Source organism: Crocodylus siamensis, chromosome 1, assembly GCF_052110815.1.
Source record: "Crocodylus siamensis isolate JL-2025a chromosome 1, ASM5211081v1, whole genome shotgun sequence".
Classification (NCBI taxonomy): domain Eukaryota; kingdom Metazoa; phylum Chordata; order Crocodylia; family Crocodylidae; genus Crocodylus; species Crocodylus siamensis.
In genome coordinates this window covers 28,752,214-28,771,243 of record NC_143395.1, presented here as the reverse complement: position 1 = coordinate 28,771,243, position 19,030 = coordinate 28,752,214, and the positions used below count along the sequence as shown (strand labels likewise).

The 19,030-nt window shown below is 47.3% G+C and overlaps 1 protein-coding gene across 1 annotated transcript in view; it reads left to right on the top strand.

Annotated features, from left to right (window-relative positions):
• The window catches only part of RNF144A (ring finger protein 144A), a 95,822-nt gene continuing 76,792 nt past the window's right edge, over positions 1 to 19,030 (top strand). Inside the window, exon 1 of the mRNA XM_090032551.1 lies at positions 1 to 419. Coding sequence (XP_089888677.1) covers positions 32 to 419 — 388 coding nt within the window. The 5' untranslated portion in view covers positions 1 to 31. The remainder of the gene's footprint in view (positions 420 to 19,030) is intronic.

The following is a 19,030-nucleotide window of genomic DNA, read 5'->3' as shown; positions in this document are numbered from 1 at the left end:
AGGACACGGGCCTGTGCTCTGCCATCCGTGCATGCGGTACAACAAGAGGAAAACACCCTCTTCCCGAAGGCGGCGGCGGGCGGGCGGGCTTCTCCCCGGGAAGGGGAAGGGGAAGGGCCCGCCCGCGCCCGGGGAAGCCGGCGGGGATGCTGCGAGCCCCTGGCCGCCCTCGCGAGCGGGGGGCGGCGCGAGCGGGGGGCGGCGGCAGCGGCAGCGGCGCCTGATGGCGTCCCGGCGCGCGGAGCAGCCCGGCCCGGCCCGGCCCGCCCCCGGGAAGAAAAGCGGCGGTGCTGCCCGCGCCGCGCGCACTGCGGCCCCGCTGCCCCGCGCCGGGCCCATGCACGCCGCGCCGGGGGCAGCGCAGCTCAGGAGGCGCCCTCTCTGGGGCGGCGGCCACGGCTCCCCCGCCCGGCGCCAAGGTAAGCAGCGGGGCGGCGGCGGCGGCGGAGGCTCCCCAGGCGCCCGGGGCGCCTAGGCCCCGGCTGGGCTGGGCGCGGGGAGCGGGCGGGACGGCTGCCCGGCCCGGCGCGGTGCCGCGCGGCTGGGCTGGTGCCTCTTGGCGGTGTGGAGGTGCAGACACCCCCCCGCCTTTGGGCCCTGCCGGGGCATAAAGACTGCGGTCCTGACTGCTCGGGGCTCGCGCTGCTGGGGGCTCCTGCACCAGGCAGGGAAGATAGTCGGGGTCAGGCGAGCCCAGCCAGCGGGCTCCTCTCCAAGATGTCCAGCGTAGGCGACTGCACCGCCTCTGGAGGGAGCTTAAGTCTGGGCACCGAAGGGGGGTGGGTGTGAAGGGACAGCACGGTCCCATAGGGAGGGGTTGGGGAGATGCCTCCTCAAGGCAGGTGTTTTGCCCCCTCTCAGGCCAGGCCAGGCAGTGGCAGGTCTGCTAAAGGCAAGTGGCAGCCACGCGGGGGCATGTGGTTGTGCGGATCTTGAGCCAGGCAAGAGGGCTGGGGGGACACCCGTGGCAGCTAGAAATCGCGGTGGCTGTAGGCAGGGTAGGGGAGAGGAGACGTGACATCCCCCAGGGAGCCGGAGCCGCTCTGGGTGCGTGGGGGCGCGCCTCTCGGATCCACAGAGGGGCTTGTATTGTCTGCTGCTGCCTTTGTCCCCGGTGCGGCCCTGCCCGCTTTCCTGGCCTGGGTGGTACTTCGGGCAGAGTTGATGTTGTAGGTCAGCGCAAGGTGTTCAAAGCCACTTATGTAAAGGATCCTGTTTAACTCTGTGCGTGCTCCGTGCAGGCTCCCCTCGCTGGCTGGGCCCTTGTGGAAGAGGAATTAAAAATAATAATACATAAAAAGAGCATTTTGGCTGATCAGCTCTCTGTGCCATGGTAGTTGCCTTTTGTACCGCACAAAGCCTGGAAGGGTTTTGAAACAGTTTCTTTTCCAGAAAAATATTACTTCAGTTTGAAAAAATTCTGGCAATGTTTTTTGGGGTTTTTTTTTTTCCTTAGCTTGGTAGCAGTAGCTAGCTCCAACACAGCCATGAGTATAATTATAGTACATAAGGAAGAAAATATTCGTACATGTGGCATAGCTTAAAGCAAACATTTCCAGGGATTTTATACACCTTAATAAATAGAGTATGCACCCCTTTCTTATTAAGGTTTGTATATTTTATGTAATGTTGCCTAGAGATGAACTAAACAGCCTCAGCGCAGTGGAATATGGGTAGCCATCCACTACTGAAAAATGATTATAGCAGCTTTCTTCTGGAGAAGAAATGAGGAAATGCTGTGACAAAGACCGTAGCCCTCATTCACCTAAGCACATATTTGTTTTTGTTGGTTATTTATGGAAAGCCAGCTTTTTGGGAAATAATTGTGTCCCTCCTGTGGGGGGACAGTGGAGTGAAATGCATGGTTGTGAGTCATTGCTTTTTGTTTCTTATGTTTTAAAATTAACACTGGAGATGCTGTTCCTTGGTCTTATCAAAGTATGAATCTGAAGTAACCAGTTCAGTAGGGGCCTGAATTTCAGATATCCATTGACATTATGGGGGCTTGTCACCTTTTTGAAAAATCAGGGCTTGTATGTCACACTTGTATGTGGACCACTGAAATGGGGAGACAAGGAGTCCAGCTGGAAGGTGGAAAGAGATGTTAGCTCTCTGCATTTTCATCAGATTCTTAGACGGTCAGTCCTTTTAATTATGAAATGCATGATTTCAGTTTTACGATGCTCATGAGCAATAATTTATGAATGATAGACTTATTTTCAGTTTTTTGAACAGTGTGGCCAAACACATGTTCATTGTGAAAAGAATTGCTCATAAATTATTACTTCATTTCACCTTTACTCATTAGTTCTGATCTAGGAGTGTCTCCAGTTGAATTTACAGTTTTCTTTAAATCTCTCTTATCATTCATCACGTGTTGGATCATCACAACAGACGTGACCAAAAATATCTAAACAGTATTGTGTAGAGATTTGCTGCTATTGATATGTATGTATTCGATTGACAGTCTTGTAAAAGTTCTAGTCGCATAGCGCTCTGTAATTGAATTATTTTTGGTGATTTTTTTTTTAATGCCTTTGAAGGAAAATGCATCTGGATTATGTTTAAAAGGGAGCAGGGAAGATTGTGATCAAGTGATTGATGCAGTTAGAGAGATCTGTGAAAGTGACTATATGTGAAATGTATAGTAAATAAAGTCTAAATACCCAAAATAAATCAACTGAAAATAGAAAGCAAAAATTGTTGCTGTTGCTCGTAATAATCTTGCATGTTACTTGAAATAGATGGGAAATAGATTTTCCAGACAGGCAGACTCCTATAATTTGTTTTTCCCTTAATTGACAGCAGCAACTCCACTCTACTCTTCTACAATTTTATAGTATTCTGAACAGAAGCCATCTCCCTTACTGAAATATGATAGGACAGCTACACCGGTCAGTTCAATGTAGCTGTTTTATGGCTGGCTAGTTGTAGATAAAAGGCTGGCTCTGTCCTTCTTTGGAGGCAGTGAGAGTTTTGCTACTGTTTTCAGTACTACCAGATTAGGTCAAAGGTATGTCTGGTTTATGCCTTATTCTGCTCTTATTTTACCAGTGTCCTGGAAAAAAATTTCTTTGTAGTGTTTTATGGCAACACATGTCGAATTAAACATTAATTCCCTGAACTAAATTAGAGATGACAATCAATAGATTTACAATGACATGGCATACTGTGTATGTGTATATTCATATAATATACTCAGCAACTGCTGATGTATTAATAGCAGGTATAGTCACATGTAAACATCAGCGATGTCTTCTTTTTAAGTTAATAGGCGATGATATTTTCTTTGTGTTATGTGGCAGGTTGGTAGGAATGCCTCTCCTTTCCAGTTCCAAAGATAGTAATTATTGGGTGAGATTTCTCTTCAGTATATACAGAGTATCATGTTGTGGGATGCCTGCATATGTATATATGGTACTAGTTATTGTAATTTCTAAATTTGGAATATCCAAAGCATGGATTGTCAGACAGCCATTTGGAAAATGTTACCAGTTGGTTCTGACTCCCCCTGCCTCGTTGTATCACTCTATGAACCCCCGTTGCAACATCTGAACTCTTTCCTCTCAACCTCTCACTGTTGAGTTAAGAATGAGTTTTAGTAGCCCCAAAAATATGCAGATAAGACCTGGCTAGTGCCTCAGGCTGGAAGTAGAGCAAGATGCCAAACCTCACAGGAACCAGCAAAGGCCTTGTCTTCTCTGATCTCTGTGGTGACCCATGGGAAAAACTAACTCACATCTTCAAACAGACCATGAGATATTGAGGCCTAACTGCATTCTGTAGCTATTTAAATTTTCTACCTACCTGTTACAGAGTTGGCTGCGTGTTCAGCTGCTGTATTAATAGTGTTTTGTATGTTTGTAGTTTGATGTTATTTTTTGTTTTTTGTTTTTTTTTTGACAGCATTGTTTTTTCTGTTTCCTTCTATAACTCTCAAAACAACACAAACCAATTATCACTCAGCAGAACACTTAGTCGATTTGAATGGTTTTAATAGTTCTGTTGTATACATCTTGGCCTGTTGTCAAGTATTGTTTTTATGGACAGGCTGCCTTTCTAACTTGCTCTACAGAATTGAATTAGTCCTGTTTGTCTCCTTGTGAGCTGATGAGGAACCTCTTGAAGTTGGTCAGACTAGAAGACCATAATACATGCTTTCTGGCTTTAAGACCCACAGACCCAATACAGGTTTTTATACATGTTAGCTGTGCTGCTTGTACATTGCAGCAGTAATGCTTTCTTACTTCTGGAAGCAATTTGCATTGCAATTCACGTCTTCTAGGCTTACAACTCTTCTCTGGTTGCTGTCTGAATGTTGCAGTGATCAGAGCATGTTCACAGAAAGCAAAGGTTTTTGGACTTGCTTGCACATGTGTTTGCAGTTGGCGAGCTTCATGCTAGCACCAGAAGTGATGGGAGGCATGTTTTTAAAACCTCCTGGGAAAACTGGGAAGGGAAAACAAGAAATCAAACAAGTAGTAATGAGAAGAAAGTAATTGGGGATTAGAGTGGTCCCTATCCTGGAGAGGTAGCAGACGTCATGGTAACTCTTTCATAACACCACTTCCATCTTGTTGGTAGAGAAAACAGTGTGGAGATCTGCCAGGAGTTGCTTTCATTCAGTTCTTCTTGTTTGGCTGTGCTCTGGGCACTACTACAGCAGTCAAACATGGCAATCTCTCATTGTTGCAGTCCCCTTCTCATAAATTACTGAACAGTCAGCTTCTCCCTGGCCCTTCTGATTCTCTGGGTAACATACGACAGAAGAATTATTATACAACACCCTCTCCAGACGTCTGGGAGAAAAGATGAGTTTTTACAGCTTGTCAGGACGATGATCAGATCAATGGGGCTATGCACTGTCAGCATGAGACTCCACTCAGAAAATTAGTCAACCACTTAGTTACCAAGTGGTGTCAAATGTATCCCTATGACTATACAGTGTCTGGCAGTGCTCTAATCCTGAGGTGATAGTCATAGGTAAGGTGAGCAAGGTCTGTGTCCCTGTAAGGAGGCGTTTGGCCCTCGAGCCTGGAACCCAGCTACAAGTGATCAGTTGATAAGAGTCTGCCTGGCAGGGGAGCTAGGGGGTGAGCTGCATCTGATGACCAGGGATCCTGGTTCTCGCTGATAAAAAAATTAAAAAATATTTCCAATTTTCAGGTTAAAAAAAGTAATCCCCAAATCCACGTTTTTCCATGATCAAAATGAAATGCCACTGTATGCATGCATGTATGCATTAGTGGCATTTCATTTTAATCACAGAACAATGTGGATTTTTGGGTTACTTTTTTTAACCAGAAAATTGGGGATTTTTTTTATTGGAGAGAACCAGGATCCTTGCTGATGACCCGCTAATGAGGGTGGAGCCACCAGGAGGTTTAAATTCAGAAGGAGAACTGGAAGGGAGGACAAGGTCTGATGCTGGGGAGAAGCACGGAGCCAGGTAGGCCTTTCTTACTGAAGAAAGATACGTTTTGGTTTCTTTGTACTGTGGTTAGCTTGGTTCTGTTTGGTTCAAAGCCGCTTCTGAAAGAAATAAAACTGTTAAAAACCAACAAAGAGAGCTGACCCCACTATTCAAAGGGAGCAGTGTAGGTGACCTGCTTAGTCTCCCAGACTAAAACCTGTCTCAATTTTTGCCTGGGGTAGAACATTCATCCAAGCACCCATTTATAGAAGACATTTGATTATCTACATCACCAAAATGTTTCAACAGCATTTGAATACCAGAATATTATCTGTATACTGAAGGTAACATAATTTATCTCCTTCCTAAGACAGCCTAAGTAGCTTCATGCTCACTGAATAAGTGGGGTATCTGGGAAGAATGAAGCAAGGAAGTATATGGTCAGGCACAAATTTACTTTGGTCCACCATGAGCTGGCACAGCACCAGGGTGTTTCTGCATTCATGATTTCTGCCTTTTCTGTTTGTCAGCCTTTAAAGAGCTTAATACTGCTAGTGTCCCCCAGATCCTTGCTCTAACTTTTTTATTTTAAAGATGTCCACGGATAAATATTCTGCAACTTCTTAGGTAGCCTGTTCTAATTCTTAACCACCCTCATAGAGAGAAAATTCTTTCTGATATTCTATATTAATGCCCCCTGTTACTATTTATTTAATAATCGCAGTTCTTTTGAATAACTAAGTTTCAAACACCAGATGGGTGGCTATAACAAAATAATCTAGAGGAGAAGAAGACTGGAGTGATTTGATAAGTCTTCAGTGTGAAGAATTGCATTTAATTCTTTAATCTGTTTTGGTTTTTTTCTTCTTTCTACCTCTTGAGAGAGAAAAGACCCAGGTGTGTGTGTATGTATGTATGTGTGCTGTATTCCCTGAAATTCTTCTCCTTCCCATTCTTTTATCTGATATTAAGAACTGTACTCCTCTAGGCAAGGAACTGGAACAGTGCTCTGTGACTTGTGTGGGTAATCCCAGCTCTCCAAGGCCCTTGAATTTTGGAGCTTGGAGTGTCTAGTCAGTTTATGGGAGCGTCAGTTGTATTTCATAGATTTCATAGACATCAGGGCTGGAAGGGCCCTCGAGAGATCATCAAGTCCAGCCCCCTGCCCCAGGGGCAGGAAGTCAGCTGGGGTCATAGGATAGTATTTGTTTAAGGACATAGGCAGGTAAGGTTTTTTGGGGGTAAATCTGTTATCTTTTGGTTTAATAAAAGATAGTTCATGGGTTTTGGTGATTTTTTTTTTTTAAAGGGAAAATATATATTTTTATAATAAATAAATAGAATTTTGGACTTTGTAGATATTCTGAGGGTAGTAAAAGAAAACTAATTTGTGCCCAGTTCAGTATTATTTTTAGGCAGGGCAATGCTTCAAAGCACCTTTATAATATTGTGTAGGAAAGGGGGAGAGTGGTAGTGGCTGGTTTTTTTCCAGCCAGGTGTACTATAATAGAGATGCAGTGTTTGCCTTCTCTCATCTTATGCCCTTGCTGTTTTTCCAGAGACCTAGAAAAAGCATGATCCTTTAAGTATCATATTTAACGGAAAGCTGAATTTAGGACACAACTCTTTTTTTTTTTTTACTTATTAGCAAGGTTCCTGGTTTTCTCTTTAAAAATTGCAAATTTTGATTTAAAAACTCAAAATTAAACATGTATGCATGTAACAATTGAACACAGTGTTTTATTGACATATTTACAGTTTTAAAGCAATTTGGAAGCCTACCAGTACGTTAATCACCATAATAAATTTTTAAGAAACCATAAATGTTGCTATTTAACTTTTTTTGTGGGAGCGGGGGGGGGAGGTGCTTATCATGGCAAATCAGAGCTCCCCCTGCCCACTTTGCTCACCAGGATGCAAGTCCAGATGCCTCATTCTCCATGCACAGCCCCCTCCCCTCCTGCTGGTACCCTCCCAGCCCTGCTGGAGGGGGCCCCCAGCTGCTAGGACTTCGGGGCCAGGGACCTGGGTTTGCAGCACTCAAGTCCTGGCTGCTCCTTGTGAGAGATGGCGGCTCTGGTGGAGCGAAGCGTGGAGTCTGGCTCTCCCTGCCCCCTCCCCTGCAGATGGCACAGCTGGAGTGGAGCCCGTGGTGGGGTGGATGTAGGTTGCCTGCTGCAGGCTTAGGTTCCCTGGGGCCTCTGCCCGGGCCGGTGGGACCTGGCATGGAGGGCAGAGCGGGGCTGGGTTGGGGAAGCTCATTGCCACCGGTGGGAGCTCCACGCTGCCTTGGGGAAGCGCCCTGTGCCCGCTCAGCAGCAGTGAAGGGTGCAACTCTGTGCTGCTGCCCCTGTGACTGCTGGGTGGGCTGGCGGCGCTTCTCCATGGCAGTGCAGGGCTTCCAGCAGTAGCAATGAACTTCCCCACTCTGCTCTGTAGGATCTCGCCTGCTCTACTGCCAGGGGGAGGGCACCAGGGCGGGAAGCCTGAGTCTGCAGCAGGCAGCCCACCCCTCCCCATGCAGAGATGTGAAGGATATGTGACCCCTCCTGCCCTCTGGCCCTGGGAGTATGTCCAGTGGCAAGGAGCCAGCCCTACCCTACCTGCCCGCTGGATGAGCCACCTGAGCCCCCATCCCACTCCCCACTGGGGCCCTGTGGCTGCACATGGCCCTGAGCCCCAAGCCCTACTTCCTGCCCCAGCTGGGCAGAGCCCCCAGCCCCAGTCCTGCCTAACTCCCTCCTTCCTTCACTATGGGGGCCTCAGTTCCCAACCCCTGTGACTTACCTTCAGGGAGCTGTAGGAGCTGTTCTCCAGGCTGCCTGGCAGCCTGTGCATGTGTGAGCACACACGTGCACATGCCGCTCCCTTCCTGACCACCCTCCTCCCACTCCCCCCAGCCCCTTGTAGGCTGGAACTACGCTAGCCTGCAGAGAGCTGTTTGCAGTAGTGGGAAACCCAAGTTTCTCCATTAGAATGAAACATTTGCATTTTTCTTGGTTAAAAGGGAAAATCCACAGTTTTTTTTCATTTTCCCACAGGGAATGAAGAACCCCGATCCCTGCTTATTAGTTCAATTGGTTTGATTTCCCCATGCTTGACTGTATGTGCTTATCTGCACAAACAAGATAGGGCCATAGACAGACTGTCAGTTTTACTGATCGCTTTCCTGCACTGATCTCTATCGAATACTGCTTTTCCTCTTCTGCTTTTAATGTTTTTTAAGCATTCATTTGTTTAGCAAATGAGAGAGGATGCTAAGTATCCATGCAGTATATGTTGGATATACAGAGTGCAAACAGGAAAACTCACACCCATTTTCTTTTGCTCACTGCCAGCCCCAGGGCCCAGTGCCATCCTCACTAATGTCTGCAAAACCATGCTGACTTCATTCCTCATTGCACCCTGCTATTGCACAAATCTGAGAGGCATCATGCTGTGCGATTCAAATTTAACTCTTAAATATCATATTATAAACCAATGCTTTCAGTGTTTCTTTGCTGCAGCTTTGTGCTCTCTAATGTTTGTTAATGGCCAGAGATACCACAAAATTTCAGATACAGCTGTTCCTCTATGCATAGGGTGACCGTGTCTCAGTTTGGGCAGGACGCTCCAGGATTGTGCAGCCTGGTGCTGGCTGGTTTGGCAAAAGACCTGGGCTAGAGTCTGGCAGGGAGGCAGAGTGGCATGGAGCAAGGTGGGTGGACTAGAGCAGGAACATGGCACGTCCTTGCTCCCACACAGGAGCAGCAGTACTTGCCTGACGCATCGGCAGCAGTACTTGCCTGACACAGCAGTACTTTGCCTCCCCGCTGGACTCCGGCCTGGGATTTTTGGTTGTGACGGGGCTGTGGAATCCTAGAGCGCGCCAGCCACACCGTGGTCGCCCTGTCTGTGTACAACTGCAGTACTGGGTTACGATTGTGGCAGCCATGGTAGGTGTTCTCGGTTCTGCCTGTAGGGGCAGGGGCAGGGGCAGCAGTTGCTGTAGTCACAAACACGGACACAGTATGGTCAGACAAGTGGGATTCTAGACTTAGCCTCAAGAAATCCGAGCTGAATTCCCTCCTTTGCCACAGGCTTCCTGTGTGTTCATTTGTATGTCAGTTAGTTTCTCTGTTTCTTAGTTCCCCATCCTTAAAACGGGGATAACCATCTCTAAGTTGTAGAAGTACTGTGCAGATTAGGGTATTGAAGAGTGGGCAGCACTTAAGTATTACAATCACAGATGGGGCTGTACAGTTACCACAGTTGGTGACAACTGTCTTTCCCTTGAGAGTGCAGTATCTATTGCACTATACGCTTTCAGGCCTATGCCATGAGTCAGTATGAGTGTCCTTAATACTACTTTACCCATTTGTGCTCCTTGTTGCCATTTGCCATTGTTGGTACTATAACTCAAGTTTTTGTTTTTTGATTTTCCATATTTCAGGCCAAATTAGCCCAAAGAAATTCCAAATCCAAGAGTCCAGAACCGTAAGTGGCCCTACTACTGGCAAACATCCTCCATTCTCATTTGGGGTTACAGATGTTTCCAAAACTTTTGGCAGGCATCTTACTTGCAGGCCTAAGCCCAAAGGCTTTGGATGTCCTTGATTTTGCTTGCGCTCAGCCATAAGACCCCAGGGGCAAGCCAGGGAGGAGTCTCCCATTTCTGTAAAGTGGGCTTAAAGCCAAGACCTTCCCACTCCAGCAGGTAAGTGGGAGGTTTACAATACATTACCTTAGCAGGTACTATCCCTGTGCAAGGAGAGCGGTCTTTCCTGGGAGCAACAAGGAAGACTGTCTCTGCAGTCATGGTGTTTCCCTTGGCAGCCAAGCATAAATTATGCTTATGAGCCGAAAGACTGAGAAGTACTATAACTCAAGTTTTTGCACTTCAAGGGTACATCCAGATGAGTGCGCACATGTGGTTTGCAGTGCCACACACCCATCTGAGGCACCACAAACTGCCTGTGCTGCAAATTAGCAGTGAGGCAGGCTTTTTTTTGGCACAGGGAGACCTCAGTATCAAGAAAGCATGGCAGATAAAAGTGGGGCAGCACACATGGCAGCAGCGTGCGTTGCCTGAAACTGGAGCCTGGCTGGCCAGAGCCACACTCCAGCTGCCAGCCATGCTCTGCACGCCCAGATTGCTGCTGCTGGAGCCCCAGCAGGACCCCAGGTAAGGCTGTTGGGGCCAGTCTCCCCTGCCCCACCCAAAGCATTTTTCCCTGCATAACCCCACATGCAGGGGTGTGCACTGGGGCAAAAAGCAGTGGCACTAATTTGTGCTGCTCTTTTTTACCAGTGGATTAATAAGTATTTATGATATGTAACATCTCATTCATTTGTTCTTCCTTTTTATCCCTTACAGCTACACATGCTCGGTTTTTTGCTGCCTTGTACCTTGTGTAGTCCCAACTGAGCTTAAGACCACAAGTTTGGAACAGGTATATGACATCCATGTTGCATTGCTTCTTAAGTGGTTGAAAATCCTCTCTCCAGATTCCCGTACTGTTCTTTAAGGTCTTAATCACCATTTAGGCTTAAACTGTAGGTTTCTATTGCTTCTTTCTCATTCTCCATGGCTCTCTCAAAGGTACTTCAGTACAATAATAACCTGCTTCTTATTCTTCCTTTTTTGTTTCAGGATGTCATTTCAATTTAAAAGACAAGTTTCAGAGAGATCAGCTGCCTGATTTAACTTTAATTCCTGCTAGATGTTTAGTGTAAAATCAAGTTATGACAAAGCCTTGGAAGACTTGCAGATCCAAAGAGGTTGATGGTCCTTTTAGCAAATTGTCAGTTAATGTTAACTATTTTCACTAGTCATTTCACATTTCCATTAATTTAAGCAGCTGAAGTTTACAGATCTGAATGCAGCTTAACATCATTTATGTTCCCTGCATTTTTATTTAGCCTTGGTGCTATTAAACATTTTATTTATTTATTTTTTGCCTGGCGCTGCTTCTTATATTTAATAGTAAATGGATTTGCCAAGGGTAGCTCTTGTAACTCATAAAACGTGTGAGGAATTTGTTTTCCTCTTTGATCTAAAATGTTTATTGCAGCCTGTTACTGTGCTGCCCTAACAACTTGTGTTGAAGTGCTTTCTTTGCCGTTATCCCCGTGGTGAGATCAATTTATTGAATAGCTCCATCCAAAAGCAACAATTCCAGTCAGTCAGAGGAAGAGTCAAGCCATTGTGTCAGAGGCAGTGCAATGAGCAGATGCTAATAATAGCAGTGTACCACTTTGCTGGCAGGCATGTCTGCAGCTGGCAAGGGTAGCTTGAGAGGAAGAAAGCAAACGGACAGAAACTCATGCTTTTCCCCTCTCCAGTAATTTTTTTCTTCCTTTTTATTTCTTCTTTTCTGTTTGCCCATTTACCACTGCTACAGAAGTCTGGCAAGAGGGTCTGAATTGGTTTTGTGTTGTATTACTGGAAGGGTTTAAAAAAAAAAGAAGAAAATTCACTACTGAGCTGGCAGAAAAGATTCAGAAAAAAGGTGTGTTTAGAGCATATGCACCTGTGTAGGGCATTCTCAGCTGGATATGTTCTGTTGGTGACTAGTAACCATTCTTGTTCTCTGTGTTAAATACTCCTCTGTCTGGGTTTTTTCTTTGTTTTAACTTCAAAAAAAATCTTTTTTAGGGAGGTTATATTTAGGGGAAACATCAATTCTTAGAAATCTTTCCAGTCACAGTTAGGCCCATACTTTATCCAGTTCAGAGGCTTGCAGTAAATATGCTCTGGGCTCTGCTGTTTGTGTTCTCTCTCCTGGGTGTGTAACATAGCTCACAGAACTGGTCACAATGTGTTCTGGCATCCAGCAAGTCACGGACATGCACATAAGCGCTGTACAGTCTCAATCCAGAAACAATGGACCACTCTTGTCTTGCATAGTCATCTGCCTGAGTGCAAAGCGTCTATAAAAATGCTAGCAATCAGTAGCATTTATTCATTCACACCAGCAGTAGCTTTTGTACCTCTGCTGCAGAAGTGTGGATGACCACACATAATACAAGGCAGTAGAAACTTTGGTTGCAACATCTGTCCAGCTGAAAAGTTCAAAGTAAACGGAAAAAGCTTTTGAAGAAGTACAGTAAAACGCTGGAAAAAGTAATATGCAAACTTTGGTGTCTCTTTCTGCCCTTTGGGAGGTGAGCATAGGAGGGGTTTCTACCTTTCCCCATATATAGTTGGAGACAACCACATCACACAAAGGGGGAGAAGTATGCTTTGGCACAAACCCTGTATGAACTCTTTCCTATGCAAAACAAGCAGTAGGAGCCAGCACCACAGAAATCAGTGGAGCTACTTTTGATTTGTACCATCTGACAACCTGGCCCTCTGACTGTTTGGATTAGCCATATTATTCAGTCTTTGTTTTAGTCATCCTCCCTGGAGCTTATGTGGTAGAAAATTATAGATCCCTCAAGGTTTCCCTTCCTGGAAATATACCTTAGCTTTTAGTCCCCATTAGGGGGAGAGACTACTTTTGAAACTAATGTTGTAAGAAAAGAATATTGTTTTTAAGCCCAAAGTTTTGTTTGTTTATTGTTTAAAAAGTGAATAGTGTAAAGGAAAGTTTTTATTTTGATGTATTTCCAGTTAAGGTGGGCCTCTTCTAGGAACAAAAAGTTCAAGGTTCTTGTCTATAAATAGTTCTGTGGCACCAAAATAATGGCTATAGCTGCACCAGAGAATTCAAAATAAGAAGTTAATGGTTCCTTTAATTTCAAACAAGTAGGAGACATCTAGTTGTAGTACACCTAAAGTGCTTTGAATACTTGTAAGGTTCTAAAATGTTTCCTGAAGTGCCTAGGAAAAAAACTTGTTCCCAAATTTCATTCAAGTAGTTGCTTTTCCAGTAAAAAGCTCTCCAAGTCATTTTTCCTTCCTTAATTGTATTTTCATTGAAAAGCCCAGTACAAGTGAAACAAAGAGGAGTATACGTCCTCTACTCGGGCCTGTAGGGGGGCTGCCAGGAAAGCTAAGGCGGACATAAAGCTAGGACTAGCGTCCAAGATCAAGGATAATAAAAAGCCCTTTTTCAAATATAGGGAGGATGAAGAAGGCACCGGGTAATGTGGGGCCCCTGCAAGATCCTCTGGGCAATCTGGTGGTTGTGCCAGAGGAGAAAGCGGAACTCTTTAACTAATTCCTCACATCCGTTTTCTTGCGCAGGGACCGGAACTTCCCCACTGTCATGCAAGACGGACTTGAGGGGAACGCCTCCAGACCTCAGGTTGGAGAGGACCGAGTTAGAGAGCTTCTGGAGGGGCTGGACGTGTTCAAGTCAGCGGGTCTAGATGCTCTCCACCCCAGGGTGTTGAGGGAGATAGCAGGGCCCTTGGCATGGCTTTACGAGCACTCGTGGTGCTCGGGCCAGGTGCCGGATGATTGGAAGATAGCTAACGTGGTTTCCATTGTCAAAAAAGGGAAGAGAGAGGACCCAGGCAACTATAGGCCCGTTAGTCTTACCTCAATCCTAGGGAAACTCTTTGAGAAGATCCTCAAGGAGCACATCTGTGATGGGCTGGCTTCGGGGATGATGCTCAAGGGCAACCAGCACGGTTTCATTAGGGGCAGGTCATGTCAGACCAACCTGATTGCCTTTTATGATCACGTCACAAAGGCAATAGATGCAGGTGTCGCCGTGGATGTAGTCTTTCTAGACTTCAGCAAGGCCTTTGACACCATCTCCCACCCCATTCTCATTAAAAAACTAGGCGATTGTGGCATTGATGCCTACAGTCAGATGGATTGCAGATTGACTCAAGGGTCGTACTCAGAGGGTGGTGGCGGACGGGTCATATTCAACCTGGGGAGAAGTGAGCAGTGGAGTCCTCCCCCATTGCTCGGTCCTTGGGCCTGTGCTGTTCAATTTTTTCATCAGCGATTTGGACGGCGGGGTGAAAAGCAACCTGTTTAAATTTGCTAACGATACCAAAATTTGGGGTGAGGTGAGCACGCTAGTAGGGAGGGAAAGATTGCAGCAAGATCTGGATAGGTTACAGGAGTGGGCTAACATAAACAGGATGCGTTTCAATGCTGACAAGTACAGGGTGCTGCACTTGGGCAGTAGTAACCAGCAGCACACTTATAAGATGGGAAACTTCCTTCTTGAGAGCACAGAGGCAGAAAGGGATCTTGGAGTCATTATTGACTCCCAGATGAACATGGGCCAACAATGCGAGGTCACTGTTGGCAGGGCTAACTGCACCTTGTCATGCATCCACAGATGCATCTCTAGCAGGCCAAGGAGGTGATCCTCCCCCTCTATGCAACACTGGTCAGGCCACAGCTGGAGTACTGTGTCCAGTTCTGTGCGCCCCATTTCAGGAGGGATGTGGACAACATTGAAAGGGTCCAGAGGAGGGCCACTTGCATGATCCGGGGACAACAAGGCAGACCCTACAGTGAAAGACTGCGGGACCTGAACCTGTTCAGCCTTCACAAGAGAAGGCTGAGGGGGGACCTGGTGACTGTCTATAAACTCACTAGGGAGGACCAGGAGGGTTTGGGAGAGACACTGTTTCCCCTAGCACCCCCTGGCATAACAAGGAATAATGGACACAAGTTATTGGAGAGTAGGTTTAGATTGGACTTCAGGAGGCGCTACTTCACTGTCAGGGCGGCTAGGATCTGAAACCAACTTCCAAGGGAAGTGGTGCTGGCTCCTACCCTGGGGGTCTTTAAGAAGAGGCTTGATGCCTACCTGGCTGGACTCATTTGAGTCTAGTTTGTCTCCTGCCCAGGCAGGGGGTCAGACTTGAAGATCTACAAGGTCCCTTCGGACCCTACTTCTATGATTCTATGAAAGAAAAATGGATAGTTTGAAATGAAGGTTAGCATATGTGATGTCAGGAAAGTACTTTATTTTCCATTCTTAAGGTTGGGCAACGTTAGCTCGTATATCTTCAGGAAGTGCATCATTACAACTTTTCAGCAAAGAATAATGTGAATGTAGCCAACCTTCCCACCGCTCCCCTCCCATAATGCAGTATGTTTTGGCAGATGTCTTCTGTTCTGGGCATGCACCACCATGCAAAGCATATAATTGCAAAGCGAATGACTCCAGGACAGTTTGTTTCAAAATGAACAAGACCATTGGGCATCTGATGTATGTCCAACTCATTTGTGTTCTTGGCCTAGGTGTAGGGCCTTTTTTTTGGGGGGGGGGGGGGGGCGGGGGGAGAGGAGCCATATGACAGAAACTATGGAATGGAGAAGAATGATGGGACCTTCTCATGTTGAGCAGTCCAGCGCTCACCACAGTGGTGCCTCAGTCTTGATTGGGGCTTTTGATTACTGCCATGCTACAAATATTTAACAGAACATACAGAGAAAGGATGAAAAAATTTATTAGTGGTAAGAGCTGCTGGTTTAGTAGTGGAGGACAGGATTTCTTCTAGTCTTATTTACTTTCATCTACTTCTGCTTCTTCCTCTTGCCCTTTCCTATTCCTGTATGATATTGAGCCCAAAAAAGAATGGGAAGCCTATAGTATCAGAGGGAATGGAATTTATTTAATCTGACTCCCTCTCCTATCATAACACTACCCTTCACTCCTGCTTACCACCACATCCCTGTTCCATGCAGTGCTTTCCAATAAAAAAAAAATGGGGAAAGAGGATCACCAGGTATTGAAATGTATTAGTTCTGCAGTGTCACTGAGACAGATATCAGTGTCACTGAGGCTTTAAACTAGGCTCGTCAGGGGAAGGGGAAGATGAGGGTGGAGGAAACATCAGACTGCCAGATCAAACAACACCTACAACTACAGCCCAGCCCAGACCAACGAGCGAAACAAGCAAACAGGTAAGCAATGGGGGCCAGGGCAATGCTGGGACTAGGGGGGCACTACATGCCTCAGGAGGCCTCAAATGCCTCTACACAAACGCTCGTAGCATGGGAAATGAGCAGGAGGAACTCACCCTCCTGATGGCTGACACCAGCCCGGACATAGTGGGGATCACGGAAACGTGGTGGGACTCTACGCATGACTGGGCGGTGAATGTCAAGGGCTATAGGTTGTACAGGAGGGACAGGATAGGAAGGAGAGGTGGGGGTGTGGCACTCTATATCAAGGAGGAATACACATCTTCTCTAATTAGCAAGGTGTCAGAGGAGGGGAACTCTGAGGTGCTTTGGGTTAGACTACAAGGCAGTCGAGGGGAGAGAGATTTAACGGTGGGGGTCTACTACAGACCTCCCAACCAGGGAGAAGAGCTTGACCAGGAATTCTTATGTCAGCTCACAGAGGTAGTGAAGGCTAAAGATGTGGTAGTCATGGGGGACCTGAACTTCCTGGATATCTGCTGGGAGGAGCAGTCAGTCAGGTCTGACTGCTCACGTAGGTTCTTACAGTGCAGGACCTCCATCTAACCCAGGAGGTGCACAGCCCCACCAGGGGGGATGCCTTGTTGGACCTAGTGCTGGCCACGGGTGATGACCTGGTGAGGGGGTTGCGGGTGATCATCACCTGCTGGAATTTACCATCCAGCGCAAAGTGGCAAGGCCATGCAGTAAGGCAGCAGCCCTAGACTTTAGAAGGGCAAAGAGGTGATCCTCCTCCTGTATGCGGCACTGGTCAGGCCACAACTGGAGTACTGCGTCCTGTTCTGGGTGCCGCATTTCAAGAGGGATGTGGACAGCATCGAGAGGGTCCAGAGAAAGGCTACTCGTTTGACCCCAGTATTCTTTTCTGCCATGGCAGGGGGTCGGACTAGATGATCTGCTCAGGTCCCTTCCGACCCTAGAAACTATGAAACTATGATCAGGGGACAGCAGGGCAGGCCCTATGAGGAGAGGCTAAGGGACCTGAATCTGTTCAGCCTCCAAAAGAGAAGGCTGAGGGGGGATCTAGTGGCCTGTTATAAACTAGTCAGGGGGGATCAGCGGGCATTGGGGGAGTCACTGTTCCCCCGTGCACTGCCAGGAGTGACCAGGAATAAGGGTCACAAGCTGGGAGAGGGCAGGTTTAAGCTAGATATCAGGAGGCACTACTTCACGGTCAGGGCGGCTAGGATCTGGAACTAACTTCCAAGAGAGGTGGTCCTGCCTCCTACCCTGGTGGTTTTTCAGAGGAGGTTGGATGAACATCTTGCTGGGGTCATTTGACCCCAGTATTCTTTCCTGCCATGGCAGGGGGTCAGACTAGATGATCTACTCAGGTCCCTTCCAACCCTAGAAAGTATGAAACTATGAAACGTACTGAATCTGATAGAATGAATATTACAGTCCATCTGCTGCTGCCTCTGGCTTGACCGCATAGTACAGTGGCAGCCTGATAGTAAGGCCTCATACAAGCGTTTAGTTTCTCAAGAGAGAGAGAGTTGCTGCTCTCCCAGGAGAAACTGTAAGTGTACAGATGTTCAGGCTTTCTCTCCTAGAGTAAAAGTGACCACTCCAGGAGAAGAATAACATGGGAACAACCTGGGTTAAATCACTCCTAGGGGAGTTTCTCCTTGGTGACCAAACAGCTGCACTTGCTGTGCATTAGTCATAGCATCATAGAAAATTAGGGTTGGAAGGGATCTCAGGAGGTCATCTAGTCCAACCCCCTGCTCAAAGCAAGACCATCCTCACCTATATCATTCCAGCAAAGGCTTTGTCTCACTGGGTCTTAAAGGTCTGATGGGGTGGATGGTGGGGGGCAGATCAAGTCCCCCCATGGTGAGAGATCAGCGGGGCTGCGGCAAGCACAGTTCAGCCAGGGCAGGGCGGGTACGGGACAGAGCCACGGCTCGTCCAGCGGGTGCAGGAAGGGGGCACTGTGCGCTGCTGGTCCAGCAGCTCCTGCCGCTGCTTCTGCTACACATTGAGGAGGGCATGGGGGGGGGGGGCGGTACCCCCAGATCTGTGCAGGGCGGGGCAGGCTGGGAAGAGACCTGTGCAGCCCTGGCCCCAACCTGCTCTGTCCCATGCAGATTTGGGGGCACATGCCACTCCCACCCCCCAGGCCCTCCCAGATAAGCAATAGGAACAGCAGTGGGAGATGCCCCTGCCCCCCGGATGAGCTATGACTCTGTCCCGCACCTGCCCCTCCCCGGCTGAGCAGCACTTGCTGTGCTCCTTGCTGCCTACGTGCTGCACTGCGGCTGCACGTGCACAGAGGCATTTATCAGCCTCATCAGACTGATTTTTGATACGATCAATTTTCTTTATATCAATGCCGATCCAATATTGGACCAATATATTGGTGCACCTCTAATCTAACCTAAACTGCCCTTGCTGCACCTTGAGACTGTTGCTCCTTGTTCTGTCATCTGCCTCCACTGAGAACAGTCCAGCTCCATCCTCTTTGGACCCCCCCCCCGGTAGTTGAAGGCTGCTATTAAACCCCCCTCAGTCTTCTCCATTCTAAATAAGCCCAGTTCCCTCAGCCTCTCCTCAGAAGTCACGTGCCCCAAGACCACTTACCATTTTTGTTGCCCTCTGCTGAACTGTCTGTAGTGGGAGGCCCAAAACTGAACTCAGTTCTCCAGATGCGGCCTTACCAGTGCTGAATAGAGGGGAATAATCACTTCCCTTGACCTGCTGGCTCCTACTAACGCAGCCCAGTATGCCATTAGCTTTCTTCCCAACAAGGGCACACTGACTCGTATTCATTTTTTTTGTCCACT